Raw genomic sequence first — 24,466 nt, forward strand, 5'->3', positions numbered from 1 at the left:
GTTTCCTGAAGCATTCCCTTTTCATCATTATAACAGTAGATCTTCTCTTGACAGATACCTCATCAGACCACAATCTTTGAAGGTAACTACTATTTCTAGAAGATGAATAAACATCAGTATAGATAATAATAATGGTTGTTTTCTAAGACAACCATTTCCTAATCTAACTAGAGCATTCAAATATATACAGTACAAAGTCTGGAATCTGGACGTCCATTATCCTGAATGATCTATAATCTGGGCCTCAAAGCCAAAAAAATTTTCATATTTTTAATTTTTTAATTTCTGCATGCCATCTTACCAGATTTAAATTGATGATCTATAATCTGGAAAACCAATAATCCGGAGTCGCTGTAGTTCCGACGAGTCCGGATTAAAGACTTTTGACTGTACTTATAACGGCTAATCAATAAATGCTCTTTTCTACTTTCGTATTTGATTTTGTATTTATTATTTGATTTGTTTTATGTTATTTACTGAAATTATTGTTTTAGTATTGTATCGATTTCCATAGTTATAATTATGGCTTCCTATCCAGAGATTGTACTGCCTGAGACATGCTGTTCTTGTGAGCGAGCAATGTTGCGAATTTTGTGTGTAAATAAATGATTTTAGTGCAGTTATATATGAAATTATTGTATTTTTCTGTATATGTAACACGAAAATCTGGAGAGAGGATGCTGTGCCAGAAAAATAATAGTTCAGGGGCAAGTCTATTTAACATTGAGTAAATGGCTATCTCACTAATTTGTGATGATATAGCCAAGCTGGCTCTGGCTTTGGTGGCTAATTTTTGTCCCCAAACTTGCCAATATTTTGGTTTCGTCTCATGTAGCTGTAATGGATATTGTAATTGAGTAGCTTTAATTAATGCTGTGTGTAACTGTAACTGGATTGGGCTCTCATATGGCTTCCAGTAATTTCTAAAAGCAGGAAGTACTAAAAATATCTCGGTGGCCACGTGAAAACTACATAAGACCAGAGAAAGCATCAGCTTATGAGTTGTTAGTTCAGCATCAGTTCATAGTACTGAGATATCTTCAGGTTAACTCTGCTCTTTTAGATGTCTGCTCTTTTAGATGTTCTTTGCATTGAATTATGTTTAATGTTCTTACTAGTTTAAAGTGTAAGTACTGATTGTACTTTGTAACACTGCGAGCACCTGTACGAGTATTTCTGTGGAAAGTTGTAGAACTCTGAAAAGTTATTGCTAAAATAAATTTTATCAACCTATCATCGGACTTGATTGATAAAATAAATTTTATCAACCTATTGTCAACTTATCATCGAATCTATTATGAACCTGTATGCACGCAACATTAGGAATTCTTTTAAATACATAATTTATTTCTAAAAAGTTTTTTTTTTTATTTGTAGCATAAAATTTCAGATTATTGAGAGTACATTTTAAATGTATTAAAATGTTTTTTGCTCTGTTACCTGACATTGTCTAATCCATCAAAATTTATTTGCTATATTTCTTGTGTACTTTCCTATACTGTTATTCTGTTCTTTTCTTTATATCGTTTTATTTTTTATCATTTCTTTAAAGCTATACTTTTTTTTCTGTCTTGTTGCTTAATTCTTTCTTTTGCTATCAGACTTTTTAAAATGCTTAATAAAATAGATTTCTTTTATTTAATCAACCTGTAAAGTTTACAATTTATTTTGTTTATCTATATAGTGTTCTGATGTGGTGCTAATATTTGCTAAGGCAAAGTAAAATTCTTTCTTAGTGATAAAATTTACACTTGTTTACATGCTAGGATGGAAATGTCTCAGCCATTATAGTTATTTATTTAATTTATCCATTAGTAATTAATTATCAGTTGCTTAAATGTACAAAAATTTATACTGCATTTTAATTAGCAAGCATTTTATAAATTTATTAAATTTAAAATAAGAAATTTTAAAAATATAATGATACTTGGAATGTTTTGCTTAATAATTTCATTTATTTTTTGTTAAATGATATTTACTAATATTCCAGTTTTTAACAATATTTATTCAGACTTTTGCATCTTTTGCAAACTGTGAAGTTCTAGCTGCATTGTTTTATTTTACAGTGCAGCTATAATTATAGGTAGTGAAAGGTAACTTCAGAATGCTTTATGTTTGCCTGTGATCTTCAGCAAATGTTTTCTCATTTCTCTTTTCTTTTGACTGCAAGTACTTTCGCTATCATAAGGGCTTTAAATCATATTTGTTAGGTATCAAATGTATGAGTAATTAAATTATATTACCTATAAAGTTTTATTTCATTTTGCATATATATACACGGGCTGACCCCCAAATAACTGGAATTTCCTGATAAAAAACTTAATTTTTTTTAATTACAACTTTAATCACCTTCAAAGTACTCTCCATTTGCACCTTGCAAATTCAACCTCTTTGAAACCTGCTGGTACTATCATGACATTGCATTTCACTTCGTAAACATCAGCAAAACGCTTGCCTTTTAAGTCCCTTTTCATCTGACCAAACAGAAAGATGTCTTTTGAGCCAAGTCTGGTGTATAGGGCACGTTGGTCAATGTAGTTGTCTTTTGAGACCAAAAATGAGTGAATACTGAAACCCGTGTGTGTGGGGGAGTGTTGTCACGATACAAGAACCACTCATCAGTATTTCACAATGCTGGATGCTTTTGTGCCACACTTTTGCACAGCCATTTCAATATTCCCAAATAGAATTGTTGGTTGATGGTATCATCTTCAAATTCAATTTAACCTGAGAAGCTTTTATTGGATGAGGTGAGAAAGGTGACCTCCATTGACTTAACTGTTGTAATCAAAATCATAAAAAACAACCTTATATTTAGCGTAGGTATAATGAAACACTCAATCGATTTCGAAGGCAGCTAAAGGTCCCTCCTCATCAGGAGAAAGAAATACATAGAAAGAAGAAAATAGGAATCACAGAAACACGTGGTGCTTATCAGCACTGCACGTGGTTATAACTAGATTTTTAATCAGAGTTGCACTGGCCGCCTACTTTTACTGAGCCAGGCTGTCTGATCAAGCATAAAGAAATATTAGCGAAGTTAAAATATAGGGAGCGAGGGGCAAATGCACATTACGCTCAAAATCTGAACTTCAAATAATGGAAAGCAACCACTGAACGGATTTTTATACCCTCTGGTAGTACCAAGTGCGAGGAGGTAACGCCATCTATCGGCAAAAATAATTGAATTAAGACAGTAGAATTTTAAAGGCATTAGGAAGGACTGGATTGGACTTAAAATCATTAACTAAACTTTCTAAATCTTTGTGAATGTGAAAAGCCTCAAGAAAATCCAATTCGCCTATGAAAGAAGCCTTTTGGATGATTTTTGCAGACCCAAAATCAAAATTATGGTTAAAAGTCCAGCTATGATACGCTATTGAAGACTTGTTAATTTCCCCTTTTTTGACATAAGATTCATGTTCCTTGATACGAAACTTCAACGCTCTTTTTGTTTGGCCAATATATCTTAAACCACACTGACATGATATACTATAAATTCCCCAAGAATTCAAGACAGAAACGCAATCTTTTAGAATCGAAGGGTGAATTTTATTAATAGGGGAGAAACCGACTTGAAAATTGAATTTCTGGAGAATCCGTGCAATTTTATAGCTAACAGAAGGATAAAATGGAAGCACGACAAGGTCAATGATATTATTTCTAACAGTAGAATGTCTTCTTTGATGGGAATCAGAAAATTTTTTGACGGCTTTATCAATAATCACGGGAGAAAATCCACGGTCAATCGCAACTGCTCTCAAATAATTAAGTTCATTGGTAAGTAAAGATTCAGAGGAACAAACTTTTAGCGCGTGGAAAACATAATAAAACATAATAGTAAAAGGAAGCCATTTTTTTCTTAACAGGGTGGCATGACTTGGCATGGGGTGGTAAACAAACTGCAAAGGGTTTACGGTACACAGTGGTGCTAAAATCGGTTTCATTGCGGATTATAAGAATATCGAGGAAGGGGAGGGAATTGTTGGATTCAATTTCAAGAGTGAATTGGATGGCTGGATCAATTGAATTCATAATAGATAGAATCTCGGATAAATCCTCTTTATAACCGTCAAAAAGTGCGAAAGTGTCGTCAACATACCGAATCCAAAGACGAAAAGATAATTTATCAAATAATTTCATCTCAAAATAGTGCATATAAATGTCAGCAAGTACCGGACTGAGAGGATTACCCATGGCCAATCCTTCAACTTGATGGGTATCCTCTCATTATGGGTAATCCTCTCAGTCCGGTACTTGCTGACATTTATATGCACTATTTTGAAAATGAAATTATTTGATAAATTATCTTTTCGTCTTTGTATTCGGTATGTTGACGACACTTTCGCACTTTTTGACAGTTATAAAGAGGATTTATCCGAGATTCTATCTATTATGAATTCAATTGATCCAGCCATCCAATTCACTCTTGAAATTGAATCCAACAATTCCCTCCCCTACCTCGATATTCTTATAATCCGCAATGAAACCGATTTTAGCACCACTGTGTACCGTAAACCCTTTGCAGTTTGTTTACCACCCCATGCCAAGTCATGCCACCCTGTTAAGCAAAAAATGGCTTCTTTTTACTATTATGTTTTCCGCGCGCTAAAAGTTTGTTCCTCTGAATCTTTGCTTACCAATGAACTTAATTATTTGAGAGCAGTTGCGATTGACCGTGGATTTTCTCCCGTGATTATTGATAAAGCCATCAAAAAATTTTCTGATTCCCATCAAAGAAGACATTCTACTGTTAGAAATAATATCATTGACCTTGTCGTGCTTCCATTTTATCCTTCTGTTAGCTATAAAATTGCACGGATTCTCCAGAAATTCAATTTTCAAGTCGGTTTCTCCCCTATTAATAAAATTCACCCTTCGATTCTAAAAGATTGCGTTTCTGTCTTGAATTCTTGGGGAATTTATAGTATATCATGTCAGTGTGGTTTAAGATATATTGGCCAAACAAAAAGAGCGTTGAAGTTTCGTATCAAGGAACATGAATCTTATGTCAAAAAGGGGGAAATTAACAAGTCTTCAATAGCGTATCATAGCTGGACTTTTAACCATAATTTTGATTTTGGGTCTGCAAAAATCATCCAAAAGGCTTCTTCCATAGGCGAATTGGATTTTCTTGAGGCTTTTCACATTCACAAAGATTTAGAAAGTTTAGTTAATGATTTTAAGTCCAATCCAGTCCTTCCTAATGCCTTTAAAATTCTACTGTCTTAATTCAATTATTTTTGCCGATAGATGGCGTTACCTCCTCGCACTTGGTACTACCAGAGGGTATAAAAATCCGTTCAGTGGTTGCTTTCCATTATTTGAAGTTCAGATTTTGAGCGTAATGTGCATTTGCCCCTCGCTCCCTATATTTTAACTTCGCTAATATTTCTTTATGCTTGATCAGACAGCCTGGCTCAGTAAAAGTAGGCGGCCAGTGCAACTCTGATTAAAAATCTAGTTATAACCACGTGCAGTGCTGATAAGCACCACGTGTTTCTGTGATTCCTATTTTCTTCTTTCTATGTATTTCTTTCTCCTGATGAGGAGGGACCTTTAGCTGCCCTCGAAACCGATTGAGTGTTTCATTATACCTACGCTAAATATAAGGTTGTTTTTTACGATTTTGATTGTCACATTAGCGTGTTTCTCTTCTAGTTTAACTGTTGTAGTTTACTTTTGGAATTGTAACCGTATCACCATGGCTCTTTTGACTGTGAAGATTTTGCTGGAAAACTGTGGATCACCTGTGACTGCATCCTCCAGTTTACAAAAGGCTTCCACATGACACTATCTTTTCTGCTTGATGAGAAATCTGGGCACAAACTTTGCTGCCACTTATCACATTTCCAAATCATAATGTGGAAAACGTACTGAATGAAGCTCCAGGACAACCTGGATATGTCTTTGAATTGGTCAGTCTTTCATGTTGAGATCATGAATTTTGGCATTGTTATATTTGGTTTACACACTTGAAGGACTGGGACTGTGCTGTTCTTTGGCCATTTGCCCCCCTTTTAAACTGAGGAAACCATTCTTACCTCTCCTTTACAGAGTATGTCCTTTCAAGCTGTTTGCATTATAGCAACAGTTTCAGCTGCGTTCTTGCCAAATAAAATACAGAATCTCACAGATGCACATTCTTCATGAGAATCTGCCATTTGTTTCATATCACGAGTGCACTACAGACAGACACACGCAGAACTGCCTGAAGAAACACTTGCATTGTTTTCTGTTGATGCCACTTGAAATACAGACTCCAGTCCTTCCACAGCAGCCTAGCATCATCACCTCATAATACAAGTACATGATGCACAGAAGTATGGTTCCAATTAATTTGCCTCCCTCCACATATTGTATTGTTATATCTTGAGATCAGTGGCAGCTCATAGCTAAAATTAGTGGGAGTGCTGTTCGAAAAAAAAAATTTAGCCGTTGCTTTAAACAAACAAAACTTTTTAACCTTTGCTTTAAGGAAACAAACATGTATAAAAAGAAAATTTATTTTGAAACTTCATGAAATCTTACAAGAACAAAATTAATCATTTCTTAATTACTTTAACCTAAATTGTTACAATTCAATCTTTATCTATTCATTTAAAATACGAAATCCATTCTTCTTTTTTGAATTTGTGTGAAAAGATCAGTAATTTTATCCTTGATCTCTGGATGACAACTGAGGAAATTTTTCTCTATTAAAAGCAGTGCAAGTATATTTAGTCTTCCCGAATAGTGCTTTTTACAAAAGTTTTCATTCTTTTCAATGTTGAAAGCAGCATTCTGCCTCTGATATAGTCATGAGAACTGTCAAGAGAATTTTTATCAGTTTTGTAATTTTACTAACAACATCATCTAGATTATTTTTTAAGATAAATATCAGTAGCTCAATTAATTTGCAGTATTCATGAATATCAGACCTACAAGAGATTACTTTTAGTTCAATTTCAAGCTTTCCTTTTTCAATCACTGGATATGCTTCAGTGGTCAGTACTATTTCTTCTGTAGGATTTTCATTCCTAAAACTAGGGAAACATTTTTTGTTGAACAATTTCGAAGTTTCTAAGGGTTTAATGGAAGAATATCTGTTCATCATATCGATACATGTATAGTCACATATTTCCTTAGCTTCTGCCATCATTGTCTTTGAAGAATTCTCACAGTACTTTGAGTTTATTAATTCTAAAATAGCAGTTTTAAAATTTGTTATATATTCATTAACTTTAAACACACTTATTTCTCTAGATTGCATTTGGTTGTATATCATTTCAGCATGAGGCATAATCTGATAAAAGTGCTCTAACCAAAACTTGAAAGTATCATCATTTAGATAGTGTATCATCATTTAGATATTTTAAAATTCCTGTCTCTTCTGCAATAGTTTGATCTGATATATACGTTTCGTGAAATACTTGCTGCATTTATCATTAATAAATTAAGTTGATGTGCATAACAGTGAATGAAATGTGCATTAGTATAAACTGCTTTTATTTTTGCTTGAACTCCTACTTTTTTGCCTTTCATGACATTTGCACCATCAAATGTCTGAGCTATCAATTTTTGTTCATTTCCTTGAAGGATTATGTCCAATTGTTCTAAAATACATTTTGATATGCCATCTATAGTTTGATTTTTATGGGATAGAGGATTCCCAGAAGCCCAAATATTTCTGCATTCAATACATACTGTAGAAGAAGGAACATCTGAGTGTGTTCCGTAACATCTTTTGTGTCATCAGCCATTAAAGTTATAGAAGAAGCTTTTCTAATTTCTGTCCTTATCTCCTCATAGTATATTTGAAATAGGCAGTCAAATATCTCATTCTGAATGGTCTTAGAAACACCTCTGAAGACTGCACAAGTTTCTAAGTGATTCTTCAAATCTGAATCTAATGTAGATGCAAAATTTACTAATCCGCTAGGATTTCTGAACTGTCTTTTTCATCATGTCCACATAAGGGAGTTTCAAAGTTTCCACAAAAGAAAATGCAGTCTATTATTTTGCACAAAATTTCCCAGTTCTTAACCTTTACGTAATGCTCATTGACTGAAAGTCTGTATCCCACACTAAGTTTCACCTAATATTAACGATTCCTAAAAGTGACAGTGAAACTACATTATCAACGTGTTTCTTTTGACTTCTCATGCTTTTAAGTTTTTTCTTTCATTTTATTTGTATTTCTGAAGCCATCTTTTGTCATCATCATCTTTGCATCACCTCCAAACAGTAAACGGAAAGCAAAACAGAGCATTTTTACTTCACAACTGCAAACAAATTTTTTCGTTGTTACCATTCAGAATTGAAACTACAAATATATTTCTTGTTGTTATGCCTGGCTGACATTAGAATATCAGGTGTTGAATGACCTCTTTTTCTTAATTGTAAATTTCTCATGGAGAAACAGCTGTGAAAACAAAAGCTCTTGAAGTTCATTTACAGTCACAGATTCACAGAATTTATAACTTGAGAATGCAAGGACATGGTTAAAGTTTTCTGTAAAATAAAAGAACCAAAAAAAAAAATGAATCAAATAGAATAGCTGAAAAATAATCTAACCAAGAATATGGTGTGTGGTTTTTAAACACAACACACGCAGAGTAAAAAAAGGAACTACCTCCCAACAGCATGCCAGATTTGGCTGCAAGAGTGACAGTGCTCTTCTTCCTCTCAGCCTCATACCCTGCTTCCTAAGTGCGTGCGCATGCACAGAACAGCCAAACACCATGCTTGCAGAGTAAAAAAAAAAAAAAAAAAATCATATTTCCAACAACAGGCCAGAATTTTGGCTTTGCAAGGGCGACAGAGCTCTTCTTTCTCCCTGGCTCGCATGCTACTTTCTGTGTGCGCATACGCAGAACAGCCAAATACCACGCTGCTGGAACTGTGAAGTGCTCAGTTCCATACAAAGACTTTTGTAGCTTTTTCACAAACTGGGAGATGCTACTGGCATATTAAATATTAAAAATAATAATAAGTGGAAATAAGGGTGCTGCTGTTTCACAGTGCTTATTACGAGCCGCCACTGCTTGAGACTGTCTAGACTGTTTATCACCCATGTTATATAATTCTTTGATAACCATCTTTTAAGCTTATGCTTTTCATTTTGTGCCATTATATTTAAAAAAATTTTCATGTTATAAGGTACTTTGAACTCAGTTAAATGTGTTTAGATATGCATTCATTTTTAAGAGAATGTATGTTGCAATATGAAAATTTTTTGTTATATATATGACAAATATTTTTATTATGTGCATAACGAAATCGGTTTTATGTAATATCCAATAATAATTTTTTTACCAAATCAGTTTTATGTCAAATATTTTTATTGAATAATAGAATCAGTTTTATATAATAGCCAATAATATTTTTTTTTAAATATGAACTAATGTAATGAGCGATTTATTTTTGATCTGTTATGTACTAGCCGATATGCGACGAGCCTTCGTCTGGCTTTTAAATGTACCGAAAAACAAGCATTCTCTCGACAATTTAAGTGCCTCTCGACAAACGTCCTATCTACATATAATAATAAGAGCATACATAATAAAGCATCCTTTACATATAATGTACTGGAAAACAAGCATTACATAATAAAGCATAACAAACATAATAAAGCATTCTCTACATATCATGTACTTATAATATCAATGTAGCCACTACGCAGCCAGCCTTTGTCTGGCTTTAAATGTACCGGAAAATTGCCTAAAGGAAACACCAAACATTAAATTGAAAAAAGAAAGTCAATAAAAATATATTACATATAAAAAAATTACAATGAAATAAGCAATACCCCTTAATACAAATATTAATTATCCTAATAAATAAATTAACCAACTTCCCATTGCCTTCTCTCGACAAACATCCAGTATCCAAGAGAAACATTAAATTTAAAAACTGCACAGAATTATTGCCCTCATTTTTCCGAGTGGCAACAATGGCGCCATTGTTGCTGATATAATGACAGAGAATTATCAATTTGATTTGATTTCATCAAAAAACGTAAAATTAAAAAAACTCATCCAAATTTTGAAAAAGATCGCTTCGATGTGCACTAGCTCTTGTCTAGATGCACCCTATGTACCAAATTTTGTAGCCCTGTGTCTGTTAGCTTACGTGCAGCACAAGCGAAAGACACACACATAGACAGACTTCCTTTTATATATGTAGAATTAATTATAAGCTGAGAGAGTCGAGTCAACTGTATTTATTTTAAACGACCAGGTACCCCATAATGAATAAAACGTCAAAAATTTTTATACCTTTATAGTTTTACCTAAAACTGGATTTCTTCTGAGCATTTTAAAATGAAACACATGTAAAATTTTGCTCTAGAACTAAGGTTATAGTAAACATAGTTCTAAGCATTTGCTATATAATATTAGAATTGAATTTTGTTTGTGTTATATAATGTGGTAATATTTATGTTATGCTAGATCGAGGATATTTTTTTGTTTTACTTTATTACGACTATTTCATTTTGTGCACCAGTATATTGTGAATATTTATCTAATGTATTTTGTTATCTATGTTATTTATTTGAGTCCTTAGTTAACTTAGGCAGAAGGATTTTTTACTTGAAAATATTACAATCGAATAAGCAATATCTCTTAATATCCTATATATTAATTATTCTAATAAATAAGTTAACCAACTTCCTGTTGCAAAATCTCAAGAATTCAAATGGTATAAAGAAAGTTAAGAATTTTGTTTCAAAAAAAAAAAAAAAAAAAAAACATGCAAATCTTTTTGTATAATTAAAATTATATATAATTAAAACATAACATAAAAAAATACAATGAAATAAGCAATAAATCTCATATGTTCAAGCGAAAACTGTCAGCAATCCAATATCCAAAGCAAGGAATGAAAAACTCTTGCCAAAAGTGCATTTCTAAAAGAATAAATCATCAGAAAGCAATAACCAATCAAAATTGTGCTTTGTGGATGACATAATTCAAAATATACAAACTTCTTTGCCATTAGCTAATAAAGAGAGAAGGGGGGAAAAGGAAATTCTTTCTGTTGTGCCTCGAAAGACATATACGCTTCAGAATAAGAAGATTGCAATGTGCTTGTTGCATGTCCAAAAAATCAAAAGAAAGTAAGCAGCATATTATCTCATATTTTCAACAGTCAGCAGTCCAGTATACAAAGCATTGAATGAAAAATTGTTGCCAAAACCACATTTCTAAAAGAATTAAAATATTCAAAATGAAGCGATTTCATCAAAAAAGATAAAATAATATTTAAAAAAATCTGATTCTAATTTTTAAAAAATTGCTTCGAAGTGCACTGGCTCTTGTCTAGATGCACCTATATACCAAATTTTGCAGCCTTGGGTCTATTAGCTTATGTGCAGCACGAACGAAAGACACACACAGACAGACTCTTTCTTTTCTTATATGTAGAGATTTTATTGTCTAAGTAGTGTCTACATGAACCGAGAGCTCAAGTAAATATTATTCATTCTTCAATAAGGAATTTAGCAAAGAGAACAGAAATTCAAAGAAATTGTCAACAGTTTTTAAAAACACAGTATCATTATTTTAATCATAAATAATTTTGTAATGAGTGTAATTTTATTTATTTTTTTACATTTCAAGTTTTATGAAATGTATTTTTATACAGTACAAAGTCTGTAATCCGTACGTCCATTATCCGGAATGATCTATAATTCGGACAAACTTTTTTTTTGTATGCTTTACGCATGCGTGTTTAATGTTACGCATGCTCGTTTAATGTTTACACATACGCGTTTAGCACAAAAAACAAAGCAACTTTAAAAACTTACATTGAAAGAAAAATTTAATAAAGTAAACAAATAAATATTAAGCTTTTTTTTTTTGTAAATTTTGATACCCTTTAGATCATAATTGTTCTTTATTTCATAAATTACAGTTTCATATTTTTAATTGTATAATTTCTGCATGCCATCTTACCAGATTTAAATTGATGATCTATAGTGAAAAACCCGTAATCCAGAATCGCCGAAGTCCCGACGGGTCCGGATTACGGACTTTGTACTGTATTTATTCTTTTGTTTTGTGTGCATATTCTGTATTTTTGTATCTATTCTTCATTTTTATATCTTTTTTTAACTCATATCCGCAATTACATTTAATAAAGGATCCTGGTGGATACTTTATAGTGAAAGGTCAAGAAAGAATAATTAGATTACTCTTGACTGCAAGGCAGAATTATGTAAGTAAAAGTATTTTCTGAAATATTTTGTTTTGTTCTTTATCTGAATTTTCTTATTCAAGTTGCTGTACTACCTGATCAGTATAATAAAGTGATAATAGTAGTTTCATTAAAAGCTATTTTTAAATTAATGGGCTAATTGTCAGTTTATGGTGAACTGGCAATTTCTTGTTAGCGTTTGGTAACTAAGCTATAAATGGCAGTTGGCAACAGTTTATGTGGGCACAGTCATTTGTGTGGAAACTGCAGTATTCTGAATTCATTAGCTGCAATGTGTTACCAACGCTTTGTGGTAACATTTATCTTCATTGGAATTTATCTTCTTTGAAATTTATCTTCTTTGAAATGGCCATATGAGTGGCAGAATATTTATGGATATATTTCCTTTTCTGTTTGCTATTAATCTTTGTGTGTGTGTGCATTACACTGATTTTTTTTTGGGGGGGGAAGGGGCTGAATGCAGGTGTTTCAAAATGTAGGTAGTATTTTAGCCAAATGACTTCATAATCAGCTCATCTGACATGAATGGCTAGTGAAAGTACATTAACATGCACAAAAATCAAATATTAGGTAATGTTCGAGCAGTGCTACTATTATCAGTGTTATACAACAATACTGAAATTTGATTAAAAATGCTAAGCAGCATTGCCACTATTTTAATAACATGTTACACAATTATTATAATTTCAGTTTCGTTCATAAAGGAAGAATAATTTGAGCTCATTAACATTGGTGATTGATATAATTTGGTTTACACTAGTGTGGAGGTGTGGCAGAAACTTGAATGTACCTTCTGCTGAATGTTATGTATGGTACAATTTGCATGTGAATATGATAGCACTTAACATGTGAATATCCGACAGCATGTTGTAGGGTTTATATTTATTTTAAGTTTAATCTATCTTTCCTGTCAAGCCTTACTTTCCCCTGGAACTGCCAATGCCAGAATATGTAAATTTTAGTAGAATGCGCAAGGATTCAAATTATCAGCGGAAGTATTATGATTTAAATAGGAAGGAAACAAGTTCGGTGTGTGATATTCTTACTTAGCGAGCGCGGAGGTAGTTAGCGAGAATTGAAGAACCCCGCGTTGCGGCCTATGTGCTTGGCGGGAAGTAGTGTTAATCGTTCCAGTGAGCTTCAAGTCTGCTGAATTAGCAGCGGTATTGTAAAACGCGGTGAGTTAGTTATTTTAGAGAGCCTTGTAGTTAGAATCTTGTCTTTACTTTCTTTTCAGGTTATTATTTTTATTTGACTGCCAAGTTGGCACAGTCTGTAAGCGTCAAGAGAACGCAATTGTAATTTATTACGTTGAATAAAAAGGGACTTAAACCCTTCACTAGGCTCTATCTTTTATACAAGTTTTCACAGTCACCTCTTGGTTGCGTGCAAGTTGGAGGCGCGCAACGTTATAATGTAATCAAGTGGCTGGATCATGCTGGCTGTTAACAAAAAGCTATTATGCACACAAATTGAAAAATCAACATAGGAAAAGGTTACAAAACTTAATGATCATCAAAGTATTTTCCTGGTTTAGCAGTGCTGGTTTTGTTTCAAGGAAAGCACTCATTTTACTGCTTATTTGTGCTATTCATCCTGATAGATAAAATTTAAAATGCTTTCATGATATGATATGAAATAATGAGTAATATTTTTATCATATTTAGTTGATGTGGCTAAATTATGAAGCTCTTTGTCACTATGCCTGTAAAAACAGTATAATGCCATTCCAAACCATTAAAAATATGCTTCTTTTTGTGATTTCATAGTACTTTTGTAATTTAAAATTTGTATTTGGTTGAAATTAATTTCATTCATGTGATAAAAAGTATTTAATTTTATTGTATCCTGCTGTAATTAGAAGAAGAATTGAGTATGTATTTTATTAAGGCCTTTGCTGAATATTTTGAAATTTCTGGGTATAATTTTATTTTATCTCGAAGTAAGTATGTCAGAAACTTCAGAACTCCTTATACAGAGGGTGTTTACACATTTTTAGAACAATTTCGGTAAAGAATTTAAAAAAAGAAAAAGCAAAGCAAGTTGTTTGGAATAATAGAAGTTCGGATGATGGGGTGAACATGACTGTTTTGCCTGCGAGCTGTCTGATTTGAATGTTCATTCGTGTCTGACTTGCAAAGTTAAGTTTTGCTGTACAGTTCGTTTTGTATAAGGGCAACAGGTCATTATAAGTCACACTTCAAAGTACAATTGCATTTCTTGAAAAAATGAAGATTGAAACAGGTATTGCATACATACATTTTTATTGTGTTCCTGTGTGAAGTCTCCTTATGTTTCACCTATGGACCATTGTACCTTTAGTCTCTTGCAAAGAGCCCTATGTGTGAATCCAGTACAGTTGATTTGTGGGGGAATGGAATACTACTTTCCAGAGTACATTTGTAAATTCCTCAAAATTTATAAAAAAAACCCTTCTGTTATGGAAATCATGATACAGACTTATAGTCTATAAAAGTATATCAGATCAAACATTAAAAACATAATCCTTAGATTTTAAGCTTTTAAGTAAATGGGCCCAAAATCATCCTAAAATTGTGTAAACACCTTTTATATTAGGTTTGCAAATAATATTGAAACAAAAATGTGTCATGCCAGACTTTATCCATCAGATGTCATCTAAATATACAAAGTGTCACCTTCTAATCAACAAGAAGTAAATAGAATTGAGAAATACCTTGAGTTTTCTTCTTTATGAATACTCCTGAAGCTCAGGAATGTTTCAGTTTAAACATAGTAAATGTTTGTAGGTACAAACAAGATCATTTTTCAATTTTTGCATATATTTAGATAGCATTTGTTTTCTGATTTTTTCTAGCCTTTTGCCTTGAGGAAAAACACATTTAAGACACTTAAGTCCAATTATACTGAATGTGGAGTATATATTAGGTCTGTTAAAGGTTTTCATTCTCAGTCAGTAAGTTTTTTTATTTCAATTTTTTTTAATTGCTGGTAAGTTTGTATCAGTAGCATTTACATGTTACCGTATGTTATTTGTAATCCATTCTGAAGAGCAAGTGCTCAAATCCAGGGTTTTTAGATGTAAATTAAATATAGCAGGGAAAAAATCATATCTGCCTATTTTTAAAATCTATTTATAAGATAAGTCATACAAGTATGAATATTTAGCTTAGAAATAAGATTCATTTCACCAACTTAAAATCATTCATTTCTTCCTTTTAGTCTGATTTCCTGGAACATGGTGATGAGTATAATAATTCTTGAGTGTTGGATTTCATGAAAGTTTATTAGACTTTTAATATCAGTGTTATAACGTTTAAAGGGAAGGAACAAAAAGTTACATACTTGTGAAATAGCTTAACTAATGTGAATTAAAGGCAGTACTGTCCAGAAAGCTCTTGATATGTCTAATTCCAGATAATTGAGCATATAAAAAACATAATTCATGTTTAAAAGAAAGTCCAAATGAATAGGAAAAGTTTGCACTGTAAAATTATTTTAAAAAATTTATATTTTTAGTTCATAGATAGCACCACTGATATACTTTAATGGCTACATTTGTATATACGACGTCTGCTCATTACCGATTGAACAATGATGAAAAACTTTGACTTTCTCAGAGTGCTAATCACAGAGTACGAAAAGAGACCTGATGACAAGCCACTCACTCACTAATAAGAAGAGTATGGAACTACAAGTACTTCGCGGTTTCAGAGCCACACTCCACAAAATGACTCTCCAAGGATCTGAAAACACTGACAAATATACCCGCCAGGGACCAACCAGAACCTAAACACAGGGTTGCCACGCTACCTGGAGAACCGGGAAAAGTCAGGGAATTCGAAAATTGACCAAAAAATTCAGGGAAAAGTCAGGGAATTTAAGTATTTTTGTCAAAATCTGGAAAAGTCAGGGAAGTTCATACAATGATCCCGCCAAAAAAAGCGATTTTTGTGCCGACGTCGGAAGAGATAACTTTTTTGGCGAATTGCGTATCACGTAGTGTCATTCGGGCAGCTGGCATAGAGCCAATTTTCGCAGCTCCAATTTGATTGTCTTTTAGAAAGGCAAAGCAAGTTTCCCGCAACTTTTGGTTTCCAGTATTCTCGAGAATAACATGTGCAGTGCATGAACTAAAGAAAGTACCTGTTCTCGTATAAAACAAAATTATACGAGAACAAAATGGGTTTAATCTTAGTATACGGTACCATGGAGGTTAGAATCAAAGAATATGTATTGTAAAGAAGGAAAACCTCTCTGCAACAGACGTGGCTCCGTTCCATCATAGAGGGAAACAGCTGTGCATGCGTGATATATCTGCTGCCAAAGCTCGAAACCGGTGTGGAAGTTCGAAGGTCACGTTATCAAGAGTTCATTAAATGAATATCCTTTAAAATTTCTTTAACCACTTGCGCTAAAAAGACGTGCTACGCACGTCGAGATGTTTTTGTCTCAAACTGCGAGCGACGTGAACACCACGTCGATAAGCATTTATCGCAAAAATGAAAATAACATGGTGCACACGTCGTCTAACAACGAGATTGTTTATTTTTCGACTTACAGCTCTGGATTGCACTCGCAGATGCGGAGCGGCGTAAATGAGACACTTTACCGCTTGCTATATTGTAGCGCACGGCACCGCAACCGTGAAGTTTAGTCGTAGCGCAAGTGGTTAAACTCAAAAGGAACAGAAAATATTTTTTGCCGCAAGTAAATTAATTCATGGGTTAGTAATTTTCAGGGGGGGAAACTACGAACATCCATTTTTAAAATTATTGCGACAAATCTAAGAAGAAACGTCCTTTGATAAAACCTTTCTTTCCTTTTCGCAATAATTTAAAAACGGATTTTCGTAGCTTTCTTTTTGTCAAAGAACGTTTCTTCTTAAAACACGTTTCTCAATTTCCGGTACACATCGCGGAGAGGGAAATTCTGGCCGCCAGGTTCCGTCGCCAAATCCCTTGGCATATTTTCCCTCCGCATTCTAGCGGCGTAATAGCATTTTACTTGTATGGAACCTTTTCTTCTTTACATAGACCAAAGAATCAGAGATTCTTTGCATAGACGTTCTTTGGTTAGAATAATCTCCAGGTATGGTACAATGGGATTTGGCGACATGATGATGCGCAGTAAACGGGTCATTTTGATCTTGGCGACAATTTTCAAAATCGTGCCAAAGCCTTACCGTATACTAAAATTTTATCGCAAAATCTTTTTAATAAATACCTTGCCATTTTGCAGTAAAATAAAAAAATAGTAATCTGTCATCTAGGCTAACCATGTAATATAACTATATTCGCTAAAATATCGTTGATTATTCTAATTCAATTTTTAAGTAATTATCTTTATTTTTATGTTATTCGTATAATTAAATGATGCTTCTTCCCTCTAAATTTACTTATTATAAGTAAATAATATTTCCAAATTTCAGGAAATTTTCTCTGGCATAATCTTGAAATTAATTCTAGCAGTATGATGACATACCATCACGAAATTTAATGCACATTTTTTTCCTTATGTATGCTGCGAAATAAATATAAAATACCTCAATTTATTAAAATAGATTTCTTTCTTTCGTTTAGCTGCAGAATGTCTGCAAAAAAAGCCTTATTTTATTCCAGATTGGGAAGATTCTAATCTCAATCTTCAATGGAGAAAACAACAACTATTATAATTATATTTGTGTTTTCAAGTGTTAAGGTGCTTTTTAAGAACATACCTCACACAAATTAAATTTACCTAAAATCTAACCTAACTATTTAGCATTGCATCGTGATTTATAAGGACCGGATTAGCCTCGTGTTGAACTGGTGATGATCATGAGTAATAATTAAATAAAACATACATTTGTTATCCAATTTATATATCTTAAATTTTATTAAGTTTCTTAAGTGGAAAAGTAAACAAAATTATCAAACAAAGTATACCAAAAATAATTAAGAATAAATGTCCTTTGGGATTTATTGAATAATTAAGTGAATTTGCTACACAATACAAGTAATACCATAATTAATTTACCTCTTAGCGTAGCCAAAGTACATTACGCGAATAGACTGGAATTTTCTTGAAACACACCTGGAAAACCTGGAAAAGTCAGGGAATTTCATTCTCCTGTTTGAGTGGCAACCCTGTAAACAATCTATGACCAACTTGGCTGCAGAATCTATGATAGTGGAGTAGACACGGACTAGCAGTAAACACCCGCTCAGTCCCACCATTGAATTCAATATTCCAGTCGCTAACAGATTTTTCTTTGCTGAAAAAAGAACTCCACTGGGCATGGACAGTTCAGACGATGGAAATAACACAGAAATTAAGAAATCTGTCCGGAAAACTAGTCAAACGCATGGGAAACGCCGTACCCTGCCTATAAACCAAAAAAGTAAAGAAAAATCTGTGAATCCTGTCCCTCAGGAAGAGAAACTTCTGAATCCTGCCCCTCAGGAAGAAGAACCGCGTGATTCGTCTGCCATGATCGACACTGCCTTTCAACAACCAATCAGTGCGGATGGCCCTAACACTCAAACATATGATATTGCTGCCAGTAGTCATGATAATGTGGCACCATCTATTGAGGCTGCTGAAAAGTCAGCTCATGTGAGTATGTCTTTGGCAGAAAACGTAGCTCATGCAGTCAACATTTTGGATAAGATCACGTGCCCGGCTATGCCAATGGATAGTGATGCTCATGAAACTCAGGCTGGAGAAACCCGAACTGAAGGTCAGTTCACTTTCCCGCGCAGGACAGCGAAAATGCCGCCAATTTGCATTCGAGAATGCAAGTGCAACTGGAAATCTTTCACTGAACTGTTTGAAAAGGAACAACTCACAGATTTCATCGCGAAAAAGAAAGGTGAAGGCAACTATGAGATACACACAAAAAATTTGGACACCTTCCGAAGCATGACTGCCCTTTTCGACAAAAAAGAACTTTCTTATCACTCGTTCCTTCTCCCTGAGGAGAAGAACCTCAAAGTTGTGATAAGAAATCTTCCCATTCATGCGAAACCCACAGACATTCAGGAGAAGCTCCGTGAAAAAGATTTCACTGCACTCAAAGTGGAACAACTGATGAAGGGCAGAGGAAAAGATAGGGCTAAAATGCCCCTATTGCTGGTCACTTTCCCTAAGAACCCTAGGAACAATGAGATATACCATCTGAAATATCTAATGTACTTGCACATTAAAGTCGAAAGATATCGTTTTTGGCTCGGGTCGACACAATGCTTTCGATGTCAAAGATACCATCATGCGCAGATGGCGTGTCACCACCCGCTTCGCTGCTGTAAGTGTGCAGGCCCTCATGAAAGCCAGGATTGCTCGGAACTCAAAGATTCTGAGCTGAAATGTTGTAACTGTCTCAGGAAGCATACCAGCAACTGGAGGAGTTGGGAGGCCTTCCCAAAGCTGAAACCCAATGTCACCAAGTTTGATGGAAGGATCATTATCAATAAATCCTACGCCCAGGGTGCTCAATCTGATATTTTCACTGGGAAAATTCAGAAAGCTGTAGCTGATGCTCAGCAGGTCATGAAGAACTTTGCTGATCTTATAGCGCTTCTACACAATACAACTGCCATGGCTGAAAAGCAAAATACAGTGAGGCCCGATACTGATATAAATTATGGATCGTAGGTCCTTAGTAAAAATGACCCCAGTGACGATTATGACATGGAATGCGCAGAACATTATTATGAAGGAACTGCAGGACTTTCTCACACACTACAATATTGACATTGCACTGATCACTGAGACACACGTTACGCCAGCGCACTCCCTGAGTATTGCTAACTATCGCAGTTATCGCTGTGATAGGATCAGACATAGAAGCGGAGGTGCCATAATCTATGTTAAGTGGAGTTTGGATTCCTGCTTCTACGCTTCTGATAATTCTCATGGGTTTGAAGAAGTAAGGGTAGTCGTTCGGATCCCTAATTGGGGAAGTATGCTTGTATGCGCCCTTTACAACACTCCAGATCTCAGGCTGCAAGATCAACATATACAAAATTTATTAAATAGCCCCTTTCCCACAACAATCGGAGGTGATTTTAATGCTAAACATGTTAGCTGGGTGTGCCGCAAAACAAATAAAAAAGGTGATATCCTTCAAAACTTCTTTTTAAATTACCCATACTACATTTACTTCCCAGAAGATTTTACTTTCCGGCCTACTCACCCAAGACAGTTTCCAGACATACTCTATCTTTTCCTCACATCTGATAGCTTACCGATCACTACGGAAGTAATCAATGACCTTTCTTCAGATCACGTGCCAGTTCTGGCACACCTGGATATTAGCAGGCATGAAGCGAACACCACTTACAAAATTACTGATTGGGACAAATTCAAATCTGAAATTAACAATAACCTCCCCAAAACAGAGCAACTTAAAAATATGCATGATATCGACCAGGCAATCACAAGCATGACCACCTGCATTGATAAGGCATTGCAAAATTCTACTACAGAAATTATTAATAAAAAAGATCACTTCAAACTTCCGCAAGAAATTAAATTAATTAGCCAAACGCGAAATAGACTCCACAAGATCTTCGCCCACTCACATGAGCTGGCAATTAAATCACAAATTAATAAACTTAATCGCAACTTTAAAAGGTTAATTGACTCCCACCAGACTAAACTTTGGAATAACAAATTTGAAAAATTAAATGCGGAAGACAGAGAATTTTGGAAGTCCCTCTGTTTAATGAAGTCAACAAAAATAAGCAACAAACCTCTACAGGACAACACTGGATTCAAATACAGCAACAAAAACAAAACAAAAGCCTTTGCCACCTACATCCCCAAGCAGTTCACTCCAAATGAGACCCCTTCATTCAGACCGAAATTTCATTAATCACATTAACATGTTTGTCGATAATTGGATTAACCAGCTCATTGTCAAAAATCTCCCTGTTTTTACCTCTCCCACATAAGTTAGCTATATTATAGCTAAACTTCATAACAGAAAAGCACCCTGGGAAGGACAAAATCTCTAATTCAGTGATTAAACATCTGCCTGGTAATTTCATCAACAAACTCTGTAGCATTTACAACGCCTGCCTGTATCTATGCTATTTCCCAGCTGAGTGGAAGCAAGCGGTTGTCATCTTAATTCCCAAACCCAGAAAAGATAATACAAGAGTGGATGGGTTTCGCCCAATCAGCTTGCTTTCTGCACTGGGAAAGATCCTAGAGAGGATTATCTGCAGAAGACTGCAGCCAGCCCTAAACGCACTTCCAAAACAGCAGTTTGGTTTCTAAAGGGTTGTCTACCACCATGCAGCTTGTCAGAATCATTGAATTTTTAAGCGCAGCCATTCTCAAGCACCAGACAACTGCTTTCCTTACGTTGGACATGGTAAAAGCCTTTGATAGCATTTGGCATAACAGTCGTATCTATAAGCTTGCTTCCCTCGATCTCCCCAGGGAAACAATTTTGATTCTTCACTCCTTTCTAAGTGATCGATCCTTCTATGTTAGGCAGGGCGATGAAATTATTCTGAAAACACATTAATTAAAGCCGGCATCCCCCAGGGAAGCATCCTTGGGCCTATTCTCTATATTATATACGTTAGACGACACCGCCATTCTTTCTAGTTCACTTAATGTATGACATGCTATAATCAGAATACAAAACCACACACACAAGATAGAGGAATGGTGTCGCAAATGGAGGACGTCCATTAATGCCACAAAAACCAAATTATTACTGATAAGACGGCACAGAAGAAAAAACATTGATGCAGATCTGATCCTCTTTAATGATCATTACCCGAAGTCAGAGAGGCTACATACTTGGGAGTTTGTTTTAATGGCTCGCTTACGTGGGGTCCTCACATTTCCATGATCATCGGAAAGTCATAGGAGTCTCTAGGAAGCTCCGAAACTTTCTTGACGCAACCTCACCACTGTATCTTGCTCGCAAGAAGCACATTTACACATCAATATTAAGACCCATCCTTACATATGTCTGCCCTGCATGGTGCTCTGTTCCCACCTCCATATTAAATGAATTGCAGGTTTTCCAAAACAACTACTTACAAAAAATCACAGGACCCCCCCCCCTGGTTCGTTCGCAATGAACAGCTACACAGAGACCTTAAACTCCAAAGTCTAGCGTTATTCATCAATAAATTAAATAATAATTTTTTCAAGAAAGCCATCACCAATGCGGAGGTAAATTATTCAGACAGTGTTAAGTACGAGCTCCTAGAAATTGATATCAATTTAAGGCCGTATGCAACCCACATTTATCGGAATACCCCATAAATAATCTTAACTTATTCCAGCCAATTTTGAAGTTTCAAAGTAACATTTTCATTTGCACTGACCTGGGCCGCATCTACACAATCTTCCTGCTGTCCCTTGTCAAGGTATTCCTGCGAAGCACTGTATGTTATGTCTCCTCTAACCGGGATTATTTGAGGTGCCTGTAATAGCGAGATATAATTCCTGCTGAAACAGGCATATCAAAAATATCAAAGTAAATCTGCCATGCTTTTTTGTCACAAGGCAGTTAGTGATCTGTTGACCGTCATCTGCCATGTGGTATAATTTGCTGTTTGTAAACTATTATTATAACTAGAACTTATTTGGGATTTGAAAAAAAAACTAAAATGTGGCCAAAATGTATGGCATAATTGAATCAGATAAGCCTCAAGCATATATGGAATATAGATGCAAATATAATAAATAATAAAAAAAAAACTAATTCAAGCTTAATTTTCTCAGTACACAAAAGGAGGAAGACAAATTTTAGTGGAACAACATGTCTTTAGTAACCAATTTTATGATACATTGCCAATAGTACATTTTGGGTGCTTCCTAAGCTTTATGGTGATAGCCCGCGAATATGAAGTTTTCAGATATTGCAAACAAAAAGTGAAATTTGCCAATTAATGGAAATTGTGAAGAAGTGATAATAAAAGAAGATGACATGACAAAAGTATTCCATTGTGATAGCAATGCCCCAATAATCAATAAACTAATGGATGGCAAAATCTGTAGTAGGTTTCCAAACACAGAAAATTTCACTACCAGTAGTGAAGAAGTGACAGAGAAGTTGTTTAGAATGAAAAAATTTCAATTGACAATTTAATGGGAATTCCCAACCCAATAATTAAAGGATTTGAACTGTAACTGAGTGAGAAACTATGTCTATCTATGTAATTAAAGAGAAAGTACTAGTACAAAAAAGAAGCAAGCAAACTTACACTGAAGAAATGTTTAATAAAGCAAACAAATAAATTTTGAGCCTTTTTGGGGGTAAATTTTGATTTTTTAAAGGTTATAAATGCTTCATTATTTCATAAACAACTATATCAGATTTTTAATTTCATAATTTCTGCATGATTTAAAATCTGGAAAATTCCCAAATCCAGAATTGCAAAGTCCCTATGGACTCGGACTTTGTACTATAGTGCTATGGTTGATATTACTTGCCAAAAAGAACCATTAGAACTCATATATGATGAAGAGGTAAATATAAGTTTGACAATGGTAGATATGAAAACCTTTGGCTTAATAAAAACCTGTGTTATATCCAAATATGTAGAAAATAATATTTAATTTATTGATATCTTTCCCTATCTCATAAATTGTAGAATAAAACTTTAGTGCTTTTAATTATGTTGTAACCAAAGAGAGAAACTCTCATATTTTTGAAAGGGGAGATCTTCAATTATTCCTCACGAAAATGGAATCAGACATCGCATATTTAGTCTCACAGCAACAACCCCAAGGATCCCATTAATAATTAATTAAAAATTTTTTGCATTAATTTTCATTTTCTTTATTTTAAGCAGTTTTTGTTATTCTTTAATAAATCTTAATCTTTTATAAATATATGCAAAGGATAAATAAATAGCTGAGTTTTAACTGTATATTCTTTACTAAACCTCCACTCAAAAAATTACTTTGTAATCGTGCTGAATTAAGTGGTTGTGGAACCAGTGGGTCGTTAGGCTGTTGTACCACCTACAAAGTGGACAGTAGGTATAAAAAGATAGACTACCCCTGGTGTATATGTTCCTTAGATTGTGGAACCTAGAGCCATCAAATTTTGAACTGAACATGTGCATCTTGAAGCCTAAATTTAAAATTTATTTTTTAATTGTTTCATATTTTGTTTGAATTTAATGAATTTCTGATTAAATTTGGAGCTTTAAAAGCAGTGTTTTATCCTTCAGCAAAGGATAAGCTTTTTGTCTTTCAAATTTAATCAGAAAACTCAGTCATTTCAAAGAAATATTTATATTGTGAGTGAATGAAATAAAATATTTTA

The 24,466-nt window shown here is 34.1% G+C and overlaps 1 protein-coding gene across 15 annotated transcripts in view; it reads left to right on the forward strand.

Annotated features, from left to right (window-relative positions):
* LOC118205064 (DNA-directed RNA polymerase I subunit RPA2-like) overlaps window positions 1–24,466 on the forward strand; it is a 233,168-nt gene that overhangs the window by 75,633 nt on the left and 133,069 nt on the right. For 14 of the 15 annotated variants that reach the window (XM_085818432.1, XM_085818443.1, XM_085818441.1 and 11 more), the window contains 2 exons: window positions 12,127–12,201; window positions 15,038–15,136. In XM_085818432.1, the coding sequence (XP_085674558.1) occupies window positions 12,127–12,201; window positions 15,038–15,136 (174 nt within the window). The remainder of the gene's footprint in view (window positions 1–12,126; window positions 12,202–15,037; window positions 15,137–24,466) is intronic. The other variant, XM_085818438.1, reaches the window with a different exon arrangement.

The sequence above is a fragment of the Stegodyphus dumicola genome, chromosome 6 (assembly GCF_044657685.1).
Source record: "Stegodyphus dumicola isolate Sdum_Otavi_A_Nest chromosome 6, ASM4465768v1".
Lineage (NCBI taxonomy): Eukaryota > Metazoa > Arthropoda > Arachnida > Araneae > Eresidae > Stegodyphus > Stegodyphus dumicola.